Source organism: Sinohyriopsis cumingii, chromosome 17, assembly GCF_028554795.1.
Source record: "Sinohyriopsis cumingii isolate HCF-2022 chromosome 17, ASM2855479v2, whole genome shotgun sequence".
NCBI classification, from domain to species: Eukaryota; Metazoa; Mollusca; class Bivalvia; order Unionida; family Unionidae; genus Sinohyriopsis; species Sinohyriopsis cumingii.
In genome coordinates this window covers 492,692-515,647 of record NC_142977.1, presented here as the reverse complement: position 1 = coordinate 515,647, position 22,956 = coordinate 492,692, and the positions used below count along the sequence as shown (strand labels likewise).

General features: G+C 34.7%; 1 protein-coding gene across 1 annotated transcript in view; it reads right to left on the bottom strand.

The window, feature by feature from the left end:
• LOC149777628 (uncharacterized) overlaps positions 1-21,170 on the bottom strand; it is a 68,962-nt gene extending 47,792 nt beyond the window's left edge. The window contains exon 1 of the mRNA XM_089938685.1: positions 20,322-21,170. Within this exon, the coding sequence (XP_089794811.1) occupies positions 20,322-20,451 (130 nt within the window). The 5' untranslated portion in view covers positions 20,452-21,170. The remainder of the gene's footprint in view (positions 1-20,321) is intronic.
• Between the last annotated feature and the right edge of the window lie 1,786 nt (positions 21,171-22,956).

Below are 22,956 nucleotides of genomic sequence, written 5' to 3'. Positions count from 1 at the left end.
GAACAAATACATGGATCGTCTTGTTACATTGTTCTTATAGATTTATTTGCCAATACCTTTTGCTTTTCACTTTCACATGAATAAAACATGAATAAAGACAAGCGTTTCACACAATTTGGCTTTTGGATTGGACATACACTCATCAGGCTTTTGGATTGGACATAGACTCGTCATTGCAAATTCTGCTGAATTAAAACTGTGAATTCTGGATTGGTCAAGACACATTACCTTTTGTGTACCACATACATTCGTAAATTATGACTAAAAAACAGTCAGGTTATATTCCCTAGTGTCTGTTTCAAGAATTAATCCCCAAAAAACATTCCATTACTGGATCTGTATTCAATATATACACTGTTGTAGAGAGAGAGAGAGAGAGAGAGAGAGAGAGAGCGAGAGCGATTCATAAGTAAGTTAGTTTCATCACAAAATAGTATAAACCATTAGCCAATTTCTGACTGCAGTTGTAAGATATATGAGCAGAAAGTAACAGCTACTTTATAAAGCATGCAAGACATTTTAATGTCAGTTATAGGCCCCCATGTACTATTCCTCAGAGAAGACACAATATTGGGTTTCAGAAAGTGAAGCCACACAGGTACCAGTTTGTTACTTTGTGAAAAATGGGGTCATTATGAAAAAATGGAGACACCTGATGCACCTGCTGGTGATGAGTGGTCAGTGAGCAATCAAATTGTTGTTCCTAAGTTATATAGTTGAGGAAATTCATAGCTCAATAAAACTGGTCATTTTGGTGTCAATAAGACTTATCACATGGCCGTTTTGGTGTCAGTAAGACTTACCACATGGTCGTTTTGGTGTCAGTAAGACTTATCACAAGATCCTGAATCATTTTTGTCTGTCGAAAATTAAGAGTATGTTTAAAAGTATCATAGATCTTTTCACACTTGTCAAATGGTAGGAAATCCCAATCAGAAGATATCTAAGGCACATATACAACCTATACCTGCATCTGACCATTTGACAAGCCATTTAACAGAAAAATGGTAGACTGTCGGTTGCTTACCTAACACCAAGTCTACAAGACTCTCCGCATTCACGTGGTGTGTGAGTCGAATAATATGTGGGTGGGTGTGATTTGGATTTTTAACGTAGCTTTAAAATAATTCAGTCATATCGCTACGATGTCTGCAGTGTGGCAGTTTATAGTGATGTCTAGCACTGGGACATCATGCCGCTAACATTTTGCATGATGTCCCACCTAGTCACATTATCCTAACACCAGGCCGACCAGTCCTAACACTAACTCTTAATGCCGAGCGCTTAGCATGGCACCTGTTAGTACCATTTTTATAAGTCTTTGGTATGACTTGGCCAAGGTTCGAACCCGCGACCTCCGGTGTCCGAGGTGGATGGTCTAACCACTAGGCCACCGGAGCGTTTAATACGGGCTGACAAACATATAGATGCTTCCAGATGTGGTCACTAGCAGACGATATTCTGCCCATTTTACCTGGACGACGGGCAACCTGACCGTTTCTCTTATAGCCGATTACCAAAATTTACCATTTTTAACAAGGCACACTGAAGCAAGGTAAACCTATAATTCATAATTATAGATACTAACAGAACGCCCTATTTGCGTTCTGTTTATGTATGTAAATTTCATAAAAGTATCAAGAGATTCAATGAATTTATTTCAACTTACAAACACCATATAAAGTCAACAGTCAATGTGCCAAATGACCACAAAGATGGCGGCTGATGACGTCATTCGGGAACCTATCTATTGATCTATCGTGTAACAAATCAGCCTTATTAAAGTAGTCTATCTTTCACCTGGGCCACAAAGTTGCTACAAAATGGAAGAATACTACTTTTGCTCTTTCTTCCTTTCCATTCAAGAAATGGCGTTCTACATCAAGATGGGGATTTGCTCAATATATCTTACTCAGCGTGATTTAAACTCATATAAATAAATATACAATAGGTCTACACAGCGTATAAAGGAGCTTATGTGTGTATGTTTACAGCCTTTACATGCCTCCGGTGTTATTTGTATCCTGCTTCTTATGTATGTATGTATGTATGGATGGATGGATGGATGGATGGATGGATGGATGGATGGATGGATGTATGTATGTATGTATGTGTGTGTGTGCATATATTCATGTATGTATGTATGTATGCATGTATGTGTGTGTGTGTGTATGTATGTATGTATGTGTGTATGTATGTATGCATGTGTGAGTGTATGTATGTATGTATGTATGTATGTGACAGAAAGATCGGAGTCTCGGTAGAGGCTGTATTATACAAACTATGCATAGTTCATGTTCTAAATGGAAGTTATGACTCTTACTGTATACAATACCATGGTCGACAAATCGATACATGTGCAGGAATCGACGGTATTAATGTATCGATGTCAGAGAACATAATAATCCTTTCACAAATAGCACTTTGTAAACTGAGTTTGTTAGTAGATAGCATATGCTCTATAAAGATGAATGGTCGTGCGTGCGTTGAATATATACAAAAGTCAGGCAGGAACCATTGGAAGTTTAATAAAGAACGACTTCTTGCGTGTTATACTTGATGCATTCTAATCTTACACAAGTCAGTACACCATAGGAAGAAAAGAAAAATAAAGAATATTGACAATTGAAAATGATGAGAATTGTACTATTTTCCCACTGAAATCCATTTCGCTTTTCGAACAAACTTGCAAGCTTTTAATCCTCGACTTGCAACCAATTTATCAACCAAAACTTTCTCATTTCGACTTCTAGCGAAAAAGTAAGTTTGGATCTAAGCTAATACTTTCCTCTTCAAATTAATATGCTGTACAAACCAATCAGAATTCATCGAAAGGAATCGTTTCCTCCTGATATTCATATGATATACTAGCCAATCAGAAGTTAATAGTTCTTTCGTTTGAGACTTTGTTTTATTCGGTATTCAATCTTATTCCTTCTGACATATCAACAGCAATATACTGAGCTGTTACGTCTGGACAAATGTATGTCAAGGAAATCACTTTAACATATATATATATATATATATATATATATATATATATATATATATATATATATATATATAATGTTTTTCAGTTTCCTTCAAATATTTAGAAAATATGAGGTCGAAAATTAAAGTACAAGACAAAGGAAAGGGTCTACATTAGCCTAATATTTTCAACAACAGAAAACAAAGTTTAAGCCATATTGTATGGGGCACAGTAAATTCGTGAGTTCCTCAGTATTGGACACCAGTCAAATCACGAGTTCCTCATTATCCATGTTCCCCTGAAGTAAAGTGACTTTATAATCCCTTTCCACTGAAGGAAAGTGACTGAAAGTGCACTATTTCCTCTGTATCAGACACCAGTCCAGAAATGATTAATTTCTAGCAGATATTGTTTTCTTGTACAACGGATTATACTTCTTGCTCATAATGCCAGAGGTTATTTTTCTTTATAACGTGAAGCGACTGAGAAAGCATAACTAGCTGGATGGATCGTCAAGTGAATTGGTTGTTAACTTACCAGAGAACGCGGGTTCTTTTGTACAGTTGCGTCTACAAGATGCGTATAAGGCCGAAGGCTATCCGAATTGCTATGTCATGAAGCAAACGAGAGTCCATGCCTCTCCCTGGATTAGACGCCAGTCCCATCAATAGTTAATCTGTATCTGCGGCTTCTACTTATTTACGTCCTGGCTGGACCAAACAATATGAAGTGTCTTGCTTATGAATATGTTGGATTTCATACCCAAGTTTTCCAGATCCTCAAACCACGCGTTTGAATGTGGATGTGTTTGTTGCGAGTGTATAAAACATACCAAAGAAAAAAAAAAGACTTTATTATTAAAAATTATACTTTTCCATAGACATTTCTTCCCAAGACAGCTAATCCAACACCGACGTTTGGGGAAACATGGTAGTATATAGTAGTTCATAAAATAAATTATATGTGGCTTTTCATTATTAAACCTAAATTTGTTTATATATTTCTTAGCACGAATACAATTAAAATGCCATATGTTGCTTCTGTATCTGATATATATATATATATATATATATATATATATATATATATATATATATATATATATATATATATATATATATATATATTTCTGATGAAGAAAAAAGTCTCTTTGTGATGATGTTCACTATTATTTCAATTCAAAAGTCATTTGCAAGTTAAACCATTTTTCACATTCGCAGACTGCATGACATGTTTAAAAAGAACATTTATCCTTAAACAAAAGAACAAAATGTTAACGCCTATAACCCTATAACTTAAAAATTATCTGATTTATTTCCATCATTAATGTTAACGCCTGTAACCCTGTAACTTAAAAATTATCTGATTTATTTCCATCATTAATGTTAACGCCTGTAACCCTGTGACTTAAAAATTATCTGATTTATTTCCATCATTAATGTTAACGCCTGTAACTTAAAAATTATCTGATTTATTTCCATCATTAATGTTAACGCCTGTAACCCTATAACTTAAAAATTATCTGATTTATTTCCATCATTAATGTTCTTCATAATTTGCGCGAGTTTGATTTGTATTAAGTTTGTTTTTAAATAAATATATTTCGATTCAAGTAAAATATTGGTTGCAATCGGGGAAATCATATTATAATTAATTTCTACACTTGTATATTGTTCAAATCATAGTGACCAGATCATGTGACTGGAACAAAATCACTCCATCGTGCTTTTTAATATTAATCAACTAATAAAAGGACATGACGTAATAAACTCAAATACTGAGATATTACCACATCTGTGTGTGTGTTTGTGCGTGTGAGTGTTTGTGTTGGTGTGTGTGTGTGTGTGTGTGTGTGTACCTGATCTCTACAACCTAGAGGAACGATCATAGTGTATCTTCAGTAGTTCATATCAGCTACTCATGACCCTTTTTGTCAGCTTATTTACCGCAAATGTCATACCTCTAATTTCTGAAAAAGCTAAACTTGAAACCTTACATGAAATTGTCACCCGAACTAGATGTATGCTGTTCCAAATGTTTATGGATTTTATTGCCAGCAATATCGGTATAAATCGAAGACCAGGGTGACATTGTGTACTCTAGAATTTTCAAAATAATCATACACCCACCATAAAGTTTTCCTTAATGGTTTTGAACGGGTCGTAAGTCGTGTCCCAGGTCTGTCATAAAGTTAAGTGTTTTATTAGAAACATAAACTGGGTTTGACGTCATAGGGAGAATTACTGTGTAGTCATGTATCATTCGATTTTCTTTTAAGTAAAAAGTATAGGAGATATAATTTGATTAAAAATCCGTCTGACGTATCTGATTATCCCGAATCTCACAATGAATGCATAACTACATGATTGTATGAAAGTTGCGTAGAAAGAGGTCCTGAATCCCACAATGAATGCGTGAATACATGATTGTATAAAAATTTTTGCATAGGACGAGATCAACATAATGAAAGAAGTTGGAGTGTTATTGATATTTCCAAACAAGAATTAAGCCTGTGTCGCCAGAAAAGGCATCTATGACCTGTTTTTTCATGCAACAGTACCAAATCCACTCAGTAATACACTCACCCCACAAAAAGAAGGAACAAAAGTAAGCATCAGTGCACTTTAATTTACTCGCAGGACAAGTGGAATTCAATACTGAGCTACATGCACTGTATTTATATTTAGGTATGTAAGCGGAATTTAACACTCAGGTATATGCACTGTATTTCTATTTAGGTATGTAAGCGGACTTTAATACTCAGGTATATGCATTGCATTTATATTTAGGTATGTAAGTGGAATTCAGTACTCAGCTATATGCACTGTATTTCTATTTAGATATGTAAGTGAAATTCAATACTCAGCTATATAAACTGTATTTATATTTAGGTATGTAAGCGGAATTTAATACTCAGGCATATGCACCGTATTTCTATTTAGGTATGTAAGTGGAATTCAATACTCAACTATATACACTGTATTTCTAGTTAGATATGTAAGTGGAATTCAGTACTCAGCTATATGCACTGTATTTATTTTTAGGTATGTAAGCGGAATTCAATACTCAGCTATATACATTGTATTTCTAGTTAGATATGTAAGTGGAATTCAGTACTCAGCTATATGCACTGCATTTATTTTTAGGTATGTAAGCGGAATTCAATACTCAGCTATACACACTGTATTTCTATTTAGGTATGTAAGTGGAATTCAATACTCAGCTATATGCACTGTATTTCTATTTAGGTATGTAAGTGGAATTCAATACTCAGCTATATGCACTGTATTTCTATTTAGGTATGTAAGTGGAATTCAATATTCAGCTATATACACTGTATTTCTATTTAGATATGTAAGTGAAATTCAGTACTCAGCTATATGCGCTGTATTTATTTTTAGGTATGAAAACGGAATTCAATACTCAGCTATATGCACTGTATTTCTATTTAGGTATGTAAGTGGAATTCAATGCTCAGCTATATGCACTGTATTTCTATTTAGATATGTAAGTGAAATTCAGTACTCAGCTATATGCACTGTATTTATTTTTAGGTATGTAAGCGGAATTTAATACTCAGCTATATTCACTGTATTTATTTTTTAGGTATGCGAGGGATATATAAGAAATTATAATTATAAATTGACTCTTATGAATCAAACTAGTGACGGAGTTATGATTTTGCCACCCCTTAGTCACTATCGGAATTGCCTTACAGCACCACCCCTCCTACTGCCCGTCTCCACCAACTCACCCCGCCAAAAACAAAGCCATAAAACCAGAGGCCTTGTCTGCCATGTGGGAAATCCGCCACTGTGCAAAACGGAGAAAATGAGCTTATCCCCGGATCCCACATTGTATGTAAAGATACATTATAATTTAAGATACGTCTAGATCCCAAATTGTATGTATGGATACATTATGATATAAGACATGCCTCGATCCCACTTTATATGTATGAATATTTCATAATTTAAGACATGTCAATATCCCACTCTGTATTTATGGATACATTATAATTTAAGGCTTGTCTAGATCCCACTTTGTCTGTATGGATACATTATAATTCTAGACATGTCTTGATCTCATGTTTTATGACGGATACATTATTATTTAAGACATGTCTCGATCCCACGTTGTATGTATAGATAAATTGTAATTTAAGACAAGTCTAGATTCAACATTGTATGTATGGGTACATTATAATTTAAGACACGCCTAGATCACAAATTTTATGTATGGAGACATAATTTGAGGCTTGACTAGATCCCTTGTTGTATGTTTGGATACATTATTATTTATGACATGCCTAGATCCTACGTTATATGTATGGATACATTATAATTTAAGACATGTCTAGATCCCACGTTGTATGTATATATATCATAATTTAAGACAAGTCTAGATCCAACATTGTATGAATGGATACATTATTATTTAAGACTATCTAGATCCCACACTGTATGTATGGATAAATTATAATTTAAGATACTCCTCGATCCCAAATTGTATGTATGGATACATTATCATTGAAGACATATCTCGAGCCTACTTTATATGTATGGATATTTAATAATTTAAGACATGTCAAGATCCCACACTGTATTTATGGATACATTATAATTCTAGACCTGTCTTGATCTCACGTTTTATGAATGGATACATTATTATTTAAGACATGTCTCGATCCCACGTTGTATGTATGGATAAATTGTAATTTAAAACAAGTCTAGATCCAACATTGTATGTATGGGTACATTATAATTTAAGACGCACCTAGATCACACATTTTATGTATGGAGACATAATTTAAGGCTTGTTTAGATCCCTTGTTGTATGTTTGGATACGTTATTATTTATGACATGCCTAGATCTTACGTTATATGTATGGATACATTATAATTTAAGACATGTCTAGATCCCACGCTGCATGCATGAATACCTTATAATTTAAAGCTCATCTAGATTCCACGTTGTGTGTGTATATATATATATATATATATATATATATATATATATATATATATATATATATATATATCATAATTTAAGACAAGTCTAGGTCCAACATTGTATGAATGGATACATTATTATTTAAGACTATCTAGATCCCACACTGTATGTATGGATACATTATAATTTAAGATACGTCTCGATCCCAAATTGTATGTATGGATACGTTATGATTTAAGACATATCTCGAGCCCAATTTATATATATGAATATTTAATAATTTAAGACATGTCAAGATCCCACACTGTATTTATGGATACAGTATAATTTAAGCCTTGTATAGATCACAAGTTGTATGTATGGATACATTATAATTTAAGATATGACCAGATCCTACGTTGTAAGACACGACTAGATCCAAAATTGTATGCATGGATACACTGTAATGTACGGCTTGTCTAGATCCCACGTTGTATGTATGAATACTTTTTATTTAAGACGTTTCTAGATCCCACACTGTATTTTAGGATACAATATAATTTAAGACACGTATAGATCCCAAATTGTATGTATGGATACATTATAATTTAAGACTTGTCTAGATCCCAAGTTGTATTTATGGATATATTATTATTTAAGAAATGTCTCGATCTCACGTTGTTTGTAAATATACATTATAATTTAAGCCTTGTCTATATCCCGTGTTGTATGTATGGATACTTTATGATTTGAACTTTGTATAGATCTCACGCCTGAATGAATGGACACATTCTAATTTAAGACACGCCTAGATTCAAAATTGTATGTATGGATACATTATAATTTAAGGGTTGTCTAGATCCCACGTGGTATGTATGGATACATTATTATTTAAGACATGTCTCGATCCCACGTTATATGTATGGATACATTATTATTTAAGACTTGTCTAGGTCCCACGTTGTATGCATGGATACGTTTTTATTTAAGACTGTCTAGATCCCACACTGTATTTATGCATACAATATAATTTAAGACTTGTCTAGATCCCAGGTTGTATTTATGGATATATTATTTTTCAAGAAATGTCTCGATCCCACGTTGTATGTAAAGATACATTATAATTTAAGCCTTGCCTAGATCCCATGTTGTATAAATGGATACAGCAGAATTTAAGACATTAAGAGGAAACTTCTTGCTTCGGTGATGTTTTAGCACAAAACTTTGGCTTCGAGAATATTTAGATTATGATTAAAATCAGATTATTAGATTGGGAGATGGCAAGGTTTGAGTGGGTAGTGTGTGCGTGAAGATTACACAATCAGATATTTTATTGTTGTAGTGAAGAACATAAAATGCAAACAAATATATGTGAGTGTAAAGTTATTGCCGTACAAATATAGACAATACAGTGTTAAAAGGGAAAAGGCTCTTTTCTAAACTTTTTGTAAACATGAAGGTCAAACAGGGTAGAGAGATAAACATTAATATCCGTACTTTGATCTTGTTTATGGGTACTGTCACCTAAACAAGTAACTTCGGAAGTGCACATGGATTAAGGTTTACTAACGTAATTCTTCGCTCGGCTAATATGAAAGCCCAATCTTTTTCCTTCAATACGTCATCAACTGTAGGAACGTATTGTGGAAATTCTAAAGGTATGATACATTTAAATAATGTATTGTAGTTACTGCTACAGGTATTTTCATTCAAAAATTTGAACACACTCAAGGAGATTAATTCAGACACTAAGGTGAATAAATTCTGTCCACATCGTGATGCATATACCGATAAAGTTTGAGTCATTCACCGCATCGAATGAGACGCTCAAAATGGGTAGAAAACAATAGCCGTTGTGGAAAATTCAACTGCCGGACATGTTTGGGTTTGCCAACACTCGGGGCAGTGACTGCAGGGTAAGAAATGAGACGGTTACCTGAAGTCGACTTTAATCTCTCTGTCCGAGTCATGTCGATTGGTTCTAGTGCCAAGTGTCTAACATATCCATAAGAATTTCCCAAATTCCTCAATGCAATTAAAAAATAAAAACAGATTTGTGTCTTATATGATATGATAAGCTTTCCTAATTACTTTACTTACACACCCTTTTATACAAAATTAGAAGGAAAAATAGATTCCATGAAAACAATTTTAAATAATTTGGAGAAGAACATGCATTGTGGCAATTGTCCGCCTAACACAAAGTGATAATCCAGTGATAAATGAGTGCTATTTATATGCTCCTGTCAGTCACATGAAATCGAAATAATAAAGAACTACTGTTCCTATAATAATAGCGTCAGGGAGGGATTCGTTCAAAGATGGTCAACATATTTCCAAGGGAGGTAAATCGTACCGGAACCCGGAACTAATCCTTTACTGTGGAAATAAAATGGTATTCCTAGGTATACAAAATAGGGTATAGAGACACGAGTTAATAAAAGCAAGTATCAAAATGTAAAAGGAAAATTTGTGTATTCAGACCACACTTAGAACTTTACTTGTATGGAGGGGGATTACCGCCATAGTTTTATGCATGTATTTTATCATCTTCATTGATGATCCATTGTAAATGGCTGATTGCAAGTGCTACTTTCAAAATTCTATCAATGTATATTGTATTCTTCATTGATGCAGATTGTATGTGAAAGTTTGCAAGTGCTGCTTTCCTTCTGCATTATTGTCAATGGCTGCTTGCAAGAGCTACATTCATAATTCTAGTCATGAATTTTCTATTCTTCATAGATGCAAGCTGTAAATGGCTGCCTGAAAGTGCCTAGATCTACTTTCCTTCTGCGTCCTTGTATCTTGCAATTTGCCAACTACTGAATTGATTTTGTAGTTTGTTGTATGGCAAATGCTATGTCAGTTATTACAAGTTTTAACATTCCATTTATAAACTTGCTATATCACAAGTTACAAATTGCACCTTCCAAAATCATGACTATAATGTAGCATCAAGTATGTTGCAAGTTAGAATCAAGGAAGTTAACATAAAATAATGCCTCAGTATGACAACAGATGGCACTGTGACACGTCAATTTCTTACAATACGACTACTGAACTGACCCTAGCAACAAGATGTTACACCACTTTACGGCATGTTTGGGCGTCTTATTAAAATATCATTCGAATTAAATTACAGCAGCTGATGTCTCAGAGTATTAACATTCGGAAGAGAGGTGACCTGCAAGTAGCAAAAAAAAATTAAATGTGTCAGCTTCTATACAATTAGATGTATTTAAACAACGTTATGTTTCCGCTAACCCTTCCCACCCCATTTTATTTGAACATTTTGTCTGTTTAATTTACTGCTGTCGCACGGTGGCAGAATAGGGTGGCTGTTTACAAGCAAGATTTAAGGCCCTAATTTGTTTGTATATTTTCATTCACAATGTTATCAGTTTAGAGCATATTTATTATTTTAGAGCGCAGTGCATATTCTGCTTTTTGTAGCAGTAAAGACCTCATGAGGTTTGAGCAAAGTGCAGATAATAACACCTAGAGGCGATACTTTCATTTCTTTATTCACGAGAGAGAGAGAGAGAGAGAGAGAGAGAGAGAGAGAGAGAGAAGTACATTACAGAGATGAGGATTCTATTCATCCATATATGAAGCGATATTTGTAGTACAGATAAGATGACTGATTGTATGGTACCTCACTGATAAAACATCAGACTCCAATGGTAGCAATTATAAAATTATAATATATTGAATATAAATAACATTGCTACCGCTACCAGTAACCAGCTCAATGTGTTTGTATCATTACTGCGACAGTACAGTACTAAAAGTGCTTGATACATTTGGATATGAAATTAATGTAGTAGTCATAAAGATGAATACAAATTTTTACTTGTATCTTCTACAGATGTGATTGTTTTCTGTCAGAAGAATAAGACACCCCCACCCACCCACATAAATTTCTAAAACACTTGTAACGTTTTTAAGACTAGTCACAGCTCGGGCTGTTGTAGCATCCATCACCCTACCCCACTCCTCCATAAACATCTCTATTTGTCTGTGACTTTAGCATTATTTTATTATGTTTAAAATATAAGCTAGTATTGTAATGACACAACAAATATCAACACAATACAACTTAGCAATAAAGCAAAAAAAAAAAAAAAAAAAAAAAAAAAAAACAATATACAGTCATATGTTTAAGTTTCCATAGGAAATATAACAGAAACAAAAGTTTAATATAAACCGGCATTCATAAAAAATATATTGTTTGATGAATTAGTCTGAAACAAAAGTTATCTTACAGGTAGGCAATTATAAGGGACAAATATATGGATTGTCTTGTTACATTGTTCTTATAGATTTATTTGCCAATCCCTTTTGATTTTCACTTTCACATGAATAAAACATGAATGAAGACAAGCTTTTCCAACAACCTAGTTTTTGGATTGGACTTACACTCAGCATTGCAAATTCTGAAGAATTAAAATGGTAAATTCTGCATTGGCCAAGACACATTACCTTTTGAGTACCACATACGTCTGTAAATTACAACTCAAGAACAGTCAGGTTATATTCCCTGGTGTCTGTTTCAAGAATTAATCCCCAAAAACATTCCATTACTGGATCTGTATTCAATATATATACTGTACAAAAATGCTCACTTTTTGATGAATTTATTTTGTGGGCAATAAAAACAAGTTGTTTGCACTTGCTATGAGCAAACAACCATGAAAAGGATTATATTTTATTTGTTAATTTGTTATTTCTGATAATTTGACCTTCACAAAACTAGTATATTTATGAAGATGAGATGAAATTGTAAATTTGGCCTCTTATCCCTAATGTATGTTCCTTGGAACAATGGATAAAGTAAATTCCATAATTTAAATGTCTTAATCACTCAGAGAGAGAGAGAGAGAGAGAGAGAGAGAGAGAGATTCATAAGTAAGTTAGTTTCTTCACAGAAAAATAGAAACCACTAGCCAATTTCTGACTGCAGTTGTAAGATATATGAGCAGAAAGTAATAGCTACTTTATAAGCATGCAAGTCATTTTAATGTGAGTTATAGGCCCCCAAGTAATATTCCTCAGAGAAAACACAAGACTGGGTTTTAGAAATTAAAGCCACACAAGTACCAGTCTGTTACTTTGTGAAAAATGGGGTCATTATTAGAAAATGAAGACCCCTGATGTACCTGCTGTGATGAGTGGTCAGTGAGCAATCAAATTGTTGTTCCTAAGTCATATAGATAGGAAATGCATAGTCTAGCCCATACAACTCCTAAAGCTGGTCAATTTGGTCTAAAATTAAAAGTGATGTTTAAAAGTACCACAGATCTTGTCACACTTGTCAAATGGTAGAAAATTCCAATCAGAAGATATCTAAGGCTCATCTGAAACATATTCCTGCATTTGACCATTTGACAAGACATTTAACAGAAAAATGGTAGACTGTCAGTTCTTTACTTAATACCAAGTCAAGCAACCAATACTTGTTGACCATAATATGTGCGTGCTCAAGATTTCCATAGTCTATTTCTCTGAAGAATATTAAAGCAAAAACTGTTCTAAAAGTTTAGGCAACGTTTTGACACTTGTTTGTCTCCCCAAATTTGTCCCGCAAATTTTATGTTTGATTATTTCCAACAACTTATGCATAAATTAGACGTCCAGCAGTTTACTTTTTCTATCTGTCACCCTGAAAGTAATGGGGCTAGCTCAAGACTGTTCGAAAACACTCTCACCTCCCAGGATATATGTATACCATTATACTGAATCAAACCTTAAAAAGGACAGTGATCAGTGAAATCCTGCATTGTATAATTATCGAGTAAGATCAGGACAGTCTTTATTTCTCCCCCATATTTGTATTTATCACCAAATGAAAGACCCCATGACTACCCTAAAACAACAAAAGACTGTTCCACAACACCCTCAGCTAAGATCAGTAGAGTTTATTCTTTTGTTGATACTTGCTGAAGACTGTCCTAAAAACACACGCATCAACCCAGGATGTGAGGTGCGTCAAAATGGGTGACGTACAATACAATCCTTGCAACCAGGGTTCGTCTGATGAAAGCTCGTTAAGAAGAGTACGAGGGAATATATCACTGTCATTTCTGATCCTTATTAAAATAACTAATGTTTCCAAAGTAATGAGAGATATCACTAAGAAGTAGATTTCTTAAACGGTGAATGGTAAATACTTATGTATGTATGCATAAATACCATTACAAATATTATTAATAATGTTCATCATACTAATCATGTTATAAGTAATGTTAAGTATTAACATGTATGTATGTATGTATGTATGTATTCACAAATACCATTGCAAATGTTATTAATAATGTTCATCATAATAATAATGTTCTTCTTATAAGTAATGTAAAGTATTAACATGTAGATATGTATGTATGTCAACTTTCTATGTATACCATTATAAATGTTATTAAATATGATTGAAAATATTACCACTAGTAATAATAATAAATTAATATTAATAGTATTATTATTATTGTGTAGAATATTTTCACATCTGAATACAGTTTGTGGTCTTTTTATAATTTATTTATCATTCACTCTATCTCACATTTCTGACATGACATCTCTCTCTCTCCTAAATTTCTGCCGTAACGGCACAGCTCCCACCCAAGCATTAGACAGTTCCCGGTGATATATGCCTCGCTAGACGGTTTCCACGCGTTACTCTTGGCTTGTGGTGATGCTGCTTTACACGCATGCGTGGGTAATTCAAATCTGAGGTCAACAGCCGACGACTACACAGGTGTTCTGTTCTGACAGGGATTTATACTAAAAAAGTGAGTGTTCTAAAGGATTTAACGCAGTGGATCATTAGAAGAGGGATTATACTTACCGTCTGAATACAAAGGTTAGTCTAAATAAATTTATTAATTAATAGCGTTCGGTCCGATCATCCGGCTTATACACAGGCGGACGCTTCAGTGCAATTAGTACATTCCGCCGTTGGTCTCCGCCACGAGTTAAAAAAAAAAATAAAAGGTGGAGAACAACTTGTTGGTATAGAAAAAGATGGACCATCTTGCTGTACTGTATGCGTTTTTGTTTTCGTAAGGTGCTATAAATCACTTAGATCTTCGAGAAAGCGTATGTTTTAGAGACGATTAAAACTTTGTTGCTAACGTACGCCTTAAAAAAGGGACTGAAAGAGTTATCGACAAATAATGACTGTCGTAAAGCTCCGTGGGGAGCATTCATTATTTCTGGTAACTAAAAACTTTAGAAATTTAGAGCGCCGTCTGTTGTCATAATGCCATGCTAATCTCTAGTACGCCAATATGACAACATGATACTGATAAAACTTAGTATTTGCATCGTTGCAAGGCCAAATCTGTATGCAAACATCAGTTGGAATTATGTAATTGTAAAATTTATAAACAGAATATACAAAACTTGTAATAACTGACATAGCGTTTGTCATACGACAAACTTCAGAATCAATTCAGTAGTTGTTAAATCGCAAGATACAATGGCGCAGAAGGAAAGTAGATCGAAAAACTTGCAAGCAACCCTTTACAGCTTGGTTCAATGAAAAATAAAAAAATTTCATGACTAGAATTATGAATGTAGCACTAGCAAGCAGTCATTTACAATAATGCAGAAAGAAAGTAGCACTTGCAAACTGCCACGTCCAATTTGCATCAATGAAAATATACAATATACATTGATAGAATTATGAAAGTAGCACCTGCAAGCAGCCATTTACAATAATGCATCAAGGAAGATTAGGAAATACACGCATATAATTATGGCGGTAATCCCCTCCATTTACTTGTTGCATGTTAATTGTACATCACTACAAAATGCATTCCATTCAATTATACACGATTTTTATGTCTCCTGACTATTTTGGATGCCCAAGTTAGTATTAGTATTTGCCCTACATTTGAGCTTCTGTTATTAGATGCAGCATAATGACAAATTATGTATTGCTACAAAGGTGGTTGCATTTCAGGGCTGGAATCGAACGGCTACACAGTCATACGGCATAAGATGATGACACTAAGGATCATTTGGATCTCTGAGGACAGAGTTTTAAAACAAAGAAACAGTGAAAAAAAATCGCCTATAAATTTGGGCTAATGCCGCTATTTGTTTGTGATAATAATGTTCATAGGCTATTTTTGTTAAAACTATATATGACATACCTGAATAAAATTTCCTATAAATCTATTTGCAAAGAAATGGCTTACTGAAAAAAACTGACAAGATTACACTTCGTTTCCGATAGTATACGAGAAAAAAGTGATAATGTATCACATCCGGATCCCACTCAGAAAACCATACAATCGGAAGTTACTCCTCAAAATGGCGGCCATTTTACCACAGATAAGTTTGTAATCAGTTTCCTAAATGAGAATTATTCTAATTATAATGCGATCTCTTCTAGTTGCCATTATATTGTGAAATACCAAAATTATTGGTTTGTACCATTCATTACAAAGTGAATTTATGTTTGCGATTAACAACAACAAAACCGGCAACATAAGGAACTTAAATGCTTGGTATAAGCTCGTGTTCAGTGTGTATACTTGCATCGTCTAGGGACAGACAAACGTCAAGGATCAGTCTAGGGACAGACAAACGTCAAGGATCAGTCTAGGGACAGACAAACGTCAAGGTTAAGTCTACGGACGGACAAACGTCAAGGATAAGTCTAGGGACAGACAAAGTTCAAGGATAAGTCTACGGACGGACAAACGTCAAGGATAAGTCTACGGACGGACAAACGTCAAGGATAAGTCTACGGACGGACAAACGTCAAGGATAAGTCTACGGACGGACAAACGTCAAGGATAAGTCTACGGACGGACAAACGTCAAGGATAAGTCGCATTGCACTGTTTTTGAACCGGAAAATACTCTTTAGGTATATAAAGATTTCTTATTAATGAAGCGGACCAAAGAATGGCAGTGACAAAACGGGTAACACGACGTGGAAGCTGCATTTTCAACTGTTAGATTTCAACAATCAACTGTACATTCTATAACAATATCGACGTTTAGAAAATATATCTTTGTACCCAACTAATGATATAAGTATTAAATAAGAAACAGTAACAGCAATTTAATGACCGATATATTGTATTATGCAATATTGTTATAAATGGAGTTCACCGAATGTTTGCTAACTATAAACGCAGGTAAAGAAATAAAATCGCGTTATGAAGTGACAGTCTGTCCTGCCATAGTTTTACATTGCTAGGTTCTAGGGCATTCTACAGAGATGTTTTTTTTTTATAAAGTGGAAGATTATTAAAGAAAATATCAATTTACCTTTTAGGAATATCCTTTTAAGTTTAACTCGAGTAGTTATGGGTGTATTTATACACGAGAGATTTATGTTTACAGAGTGGTATATTTTTACACGAGTGGTGTATTTTTACAGGAGAGTTATTTTTTGTTTTACAAGAGTGATGTAGTTTTACACGAGTGGAGTATTTTTTCATAAGTGGTGTATACGAATAGGCTCCGACGAATGCACTGAGATTTACAGAATCATGGGTAGATAAAACCATGGGTGCACAGCATTAGTTATTTGTAAACTGAAAGGAAATCGTTATAAGAAAAGGATTGATTTACTTACATTTTCCTAGTCTTTTCGTTTGATATTCCATCGATCGCATCGAAGACCATTCTCGTGGAAATGGATAAATATCATTCTGTTTTCATTTTTTATTTTAAAAACCAGGGCAAGGTAGCCTAAATTTAATTTTTAGCGTTTATGATTAAATCAGAAAACCTTGGTTGGCAAACTCAGTATTAGTATATATAAAGTATGAACATATTCTATTTATTGTTTTAACGATACAGTTTACACTCGCATTCCGTTGAGTAACAAACGTCTTTACAAAACTCATGTAAATGTAAAGGAAATTCTCTAATGAGGGTATAAGGGATGTTTCTGCGACCGTCGCATATTTCCCCATTTTCTTAAACAATATGACACTGCGATTTAAATATGTCAGATATATTCTCACACATATCAGTCGTTGGTGCCAGATAAAGCTATGTCAAAGTAATCATACATACACCACTCGTTGGTGCCAGATAAAGCTATGTCAAAGTAAGTCATACATACATCACTCGTTGGTGCCAGATAAAGCTATACCAAAGTAAGTCATACATACATCAGTCGTTGGTGCCAGATAAAGCTATGCCAAAGTAAGTCAAGAACAGGAATGTCATGAAGCTTGCTCAAGTCCGAAAACGATTATATATATATATATATATATATATATATATATATATATATATATGTGTGTGTGTGTGTGTGTGTGTGTGTGCATGTGTGTGTTTGCAGGCAAACTCACATATAACAGTCATTACCCCAAATTAAACGTATCTACAAAGTTTTAGCTACAGTTTATACACATAAGTAAACTATCCAGATACAGATTGCACATATATGTTATTATCATCACAGTAATGCGATCTTGAATTCTACATCATGCTGAGTTCTCTGCGTCAGAAAATCCTGATTATCATCCAGATTTTCTGATGCTGAGAACAATCAAGATCCAAGCCCCGTTATAATGACATTTTATTATGTACCTATTCAGATAAATTAATAAAATCCCAAAAACGTAAATGAAAAATAGAAATTGCTTAACACAGCAATGTTTTTGAAATGAAAATCATCTTAAGTTATAACCCAAACTTCAGAGTCTGTGTTGCTTGCAGTTGAACTAGACTTACAATCGAGTAAAGACTAGACTTACAATTTAGTATTTACTGTATTGTATTTATTTGGACTAGACTCACAATCAAGTAAAGACGTTATTGTATTCATTTGGACTAGACTTACAATCGGGTATAGACGGTATCGTATTTATTTGGACTAGACTTACAATCAAGTACAGACGTTATTGCATTTATTTGGACTAGACTTAACAATCGAGCATAGACGGTATTGCATGTATAACCAGCCTTAGTCTCCTCCATGCGATGCAGATTGGCTCTATTTCGGTCTTTTAAATCCAAACGTGTATTCTAAAGTCTGACGTCGCCTTGTCGTTATAGGTATATTTAGCAATAACATTTCAGTAGGACATTTTTATTATTATCACTGCTAAATAATCATTGTAGATTAAAAATGATAATTGCCCTACTTTAATAAGGAGCGTGGTTATTCCTATTATGTTTACCTCTATTGACCTGCGCATGTCTTAGAGAGTTTATTCTTCAAGCTATTCTACAAGCCATTCCTCTACAAAAATGGCCAAAATAATTTAACTGCCGTACTAACAGCCGTTTACTTTCAGCTATCATATTTTCCGGTGATAGAGTGTGTTTTTTATTATATATTTTTAATGTCACTTTAACAGTTTTAGTCATATCACTACGATGTCTGCATTAAGGCAAGTTTATAGTGATTTCTAGCACTGGGATATCATGCCGCAGAGATGTAAAATCATGTTCCACCCAGGTACATTACTTGACACCATGCGTCCAGTCGTACCACTAACATCTTAATGCTGAGCGCCAAGCGTGGCAACTGCTAGGACCATTTTTATAAGTCTTTAGTATGACTCGGCTGGGGTTCCAGCCCTCGACCTCTCGCACCCTAGGCAGACGATCTAACCACTTAGGCGACCCGACCGGTCAGCTGGTGAGGTGTGTGGGTGGGTGGGTGGGTTGTGTGTTCGACATTTTGCCGACGTGACAAAGGTATTTGTTAAGTGAATACCTTCTTTCATTTTTTTTTTTACATCTGTAGGTATCATATCCTATACATAACTCGGATTTTGGTCGACTTGTATGGATTCGTTTATTCTCCACACCATTTTTCAGTTGGTGTTACTATGTACACACAAAATATGTCGTTTGGAATGAAGTATTTGATTTAAATAAGTAAGCAAAATACATATCCCTTTCCCATCAATTATAGCCGATTTTACGTGTGAACCGTAATTGTTATCATGTTTTATATGTGAAGCGAGAGAGAATAAAATAATCTCATTGATCAAAGAGGACAACGGTATCTAGCTGTGAGCATAGTCTTTTAAATTATTGCTGGAGCGAAAGATAAACTGGTAGGATAACTCTGACGTTACGAGTGGTTTTATGTTATTTTACTGTTGTAACATGTCAAACAAATCAAAATTTGACAGAGATTGGTGACTTTATGTTATACTCGAATGGAATTCAACCTTAATTAATATACATGCTAGGTTCCTTGCATTACGATCAAATTAAACTTCGTTATACATTTTCTCTCTGTCTCTGTCTCTCCCTCTGTCTCCCCCCCCCCCAGATATACATAAACACAGACATACATAAACATAGACCCATACATACATAAACATAGACCCATACATACATAAACATAGACCCAGACACACATAAACGCAGACACAGACATACATAAGCACTCAGACATGCGTAAAGACCGACACATGGATACATACCCGTTTTCAGCTTTGCGAACAGTTGAGACTTCTTCCGTAACCATGGTAACAATGCTTGAATTTCAAAGTCCTGCCGGAGGTCAGGTTTCTTGGAGATGACACTGACCACCTTGTCATAGGAATTTGACATTTTATTCTCCTCGGCAACAAAATATATATAGACGGGTGGAAATGGTAACAAATAGCCTAAATCAAGTGTGTTTATATGAATCAAACGACGAATGATCTTTTTTAATCACTGTAGACGTGTGTAAAATAGTTCCATTTAAAGCTGAGCATCACATACAGTGAATCTGTATATTTCGAATTCTGCAGAGTTGTTTGAACTAATGTATATTTTTTCCGAGGAAAATGTTTGTTTGAATTGCTTCGAAATTGTATCAAGGTAAATCACTTTCGTTGATCATTTAGTGTCTTATGATTTCAAAGCTTTTAACACTGTGAATGCAAAGCGTCATCAACAGTAATTATGTATTATCAGGGCAAGTAATTATGTGTTATCAAGCCTAGCAATTATCTTTTATCAGGGCAAGTTTTCAGCATATATAAATGTAATCCAGCAATAATTTTTCTTCTTTAAAAACCAATATTTTCCAGCACAGGTGTATATTATCTGTAATCTGTTATCTGTTTTCTTCCTTTCAGTCAGTTAGGGATTTCGTTTATAAACACCATAAAGCATCATAAATAAACTGTTTAAATTATCTGAGACACAATGGTCAATCACTAAAGTCACATCGAAAAGTCGTTTCTATAGTTATAAAAATCTCCCGCATTACCTTGTGCGACATTGTCGATACTTTGGAATCCCTCGTGCAAGTGATGCTTATGTCTTTGGTGTCACTCGTATTAAATGACAGACAAACACTACATGGAGATGATCGGCCTAATCCAGACACTCTTAAATATAACAATGTTCTGTCATCCGCTTTAATCTGGCGACACGTCCTAGAGTGGGATTTCACTATCTCTCGACAAATCCTCACTCACTTTAGAGTTTAGCTGGTTTGTCAATAACCGTCGCAATGGGCGGGGATCTACACCTGCAAATCGAATAATAACGACGGCATGGTATAATGAAATATGTTTGTAACAATATGGAGGCGAGGATGCAATGTAGTGATAACAATTCATTAAACCCTTGTATTTTTAAGGCATTCTGATAAAATGAAATGTTATCACATCCAATGCTACCTTATAGGTTTGATGGCTACATAGGTGTCAGGGGTTAGAACAACCCGAGCTCCCGTATGAAAAATATATAAATTTAATCAATTACATAAACACAATGAAACTAAACAAGACATTTGAAGGATACACTTTCCCGTAGAAATAAACTTACCAAATTTTTAAGAAATTCAATTAGCTGTTCTGCTATACCGATAAAATAAATTTCATCATAGAATTGAGTGAATGACCGAACTTATTTTCTCAGCATGCCTACATAACCTGGTGCTTCCAGTTCTCTCAAAGTTAACATTGGTTACAGGTTCGAGCCGCCATATTCCAGTTCTTCCTTCCCACCTCTCTCTCTCTCTCTCCTTTTTCGGGTCATCAACCGTAATTTGGTTGTCTGCTCTCTTTCCTTACGATGTGGTGCAAATATGGAACTCCCCCACCCCACCCCGTGTGGTTTCCGGGACTTGCTTTCTTTTCTCTAAAGTCGAATCTCCCTTTCCGTGTCCTCAGCGTCCACATACCCGTCCCTTGGACAATTTATAACGAGAAATACTTGTTATTTGACAAGTTATAACGAGAAATACACGTTATTTTCTGGAGTCAACTTCTTACTCCTTGCACAAAATTAGACTAATTTTGCAAGGAAATATGCTTAGGACATTGAATTCCGTCTGGACCCCCACACCCATTTAGCTTTGCCAGGATTAGCTTTATGTAACCGCCAAAATTGTAACATGCCCATCGAAGTTAGAATAATTCCCTATGATGTATTTAATAAATGGTTCTTGAAAACTCGTCTCATTACACTTATTTCAAATAGCACAGATTTCTCTGGATTGTCTCCACGTTGTCGTTTCTCCCCTACTTAACCCCATGTTAAAATCGCCTATGTATATCTCTCTGACCCTTGTCCCAGCGGATTCTAATTAAAAAGCCATCATTTCCCAAAACAAGAACATCGCATCCACTGCAGGCTAGAGATCTTTTGCGGGTCTACCCCATACGTCAAAGTTATTTGTTACGTTTCACGCTGACCACGACACGATTGGCTCATGTATGTGTTGCAGTAATAGTTTTCTTCACAATTCTCTCTGTTACAATAGGTTCAACTACATTTATTACTTCTAATGTGTTTAGGAAGATCAACCACTTTCTTTTTAAACTGAAGATAACAATAATACACGGTGTATTCAAAAGTTTCCCTCAGACGAACGCCGTGTTGATTCCCTGTTTAAGATATGTTAAAAAAAGAGAATCGATCTTTAACTTTGTCGTATCTGCACTGACTAAACCGTTTGTCACTATCTTTTAAAGTTGGCATTCTTTAGCCTCCGCTCCCTCCTCCCGTAAATTTTGGCTTCTACAGTCAAACAACCGTCAATGCGCTTTGGCAATTTGGTCCACCTAACATTCTATGCAACCGAGAGGAAGTTTATATTTCAGTTGGTAATAACAG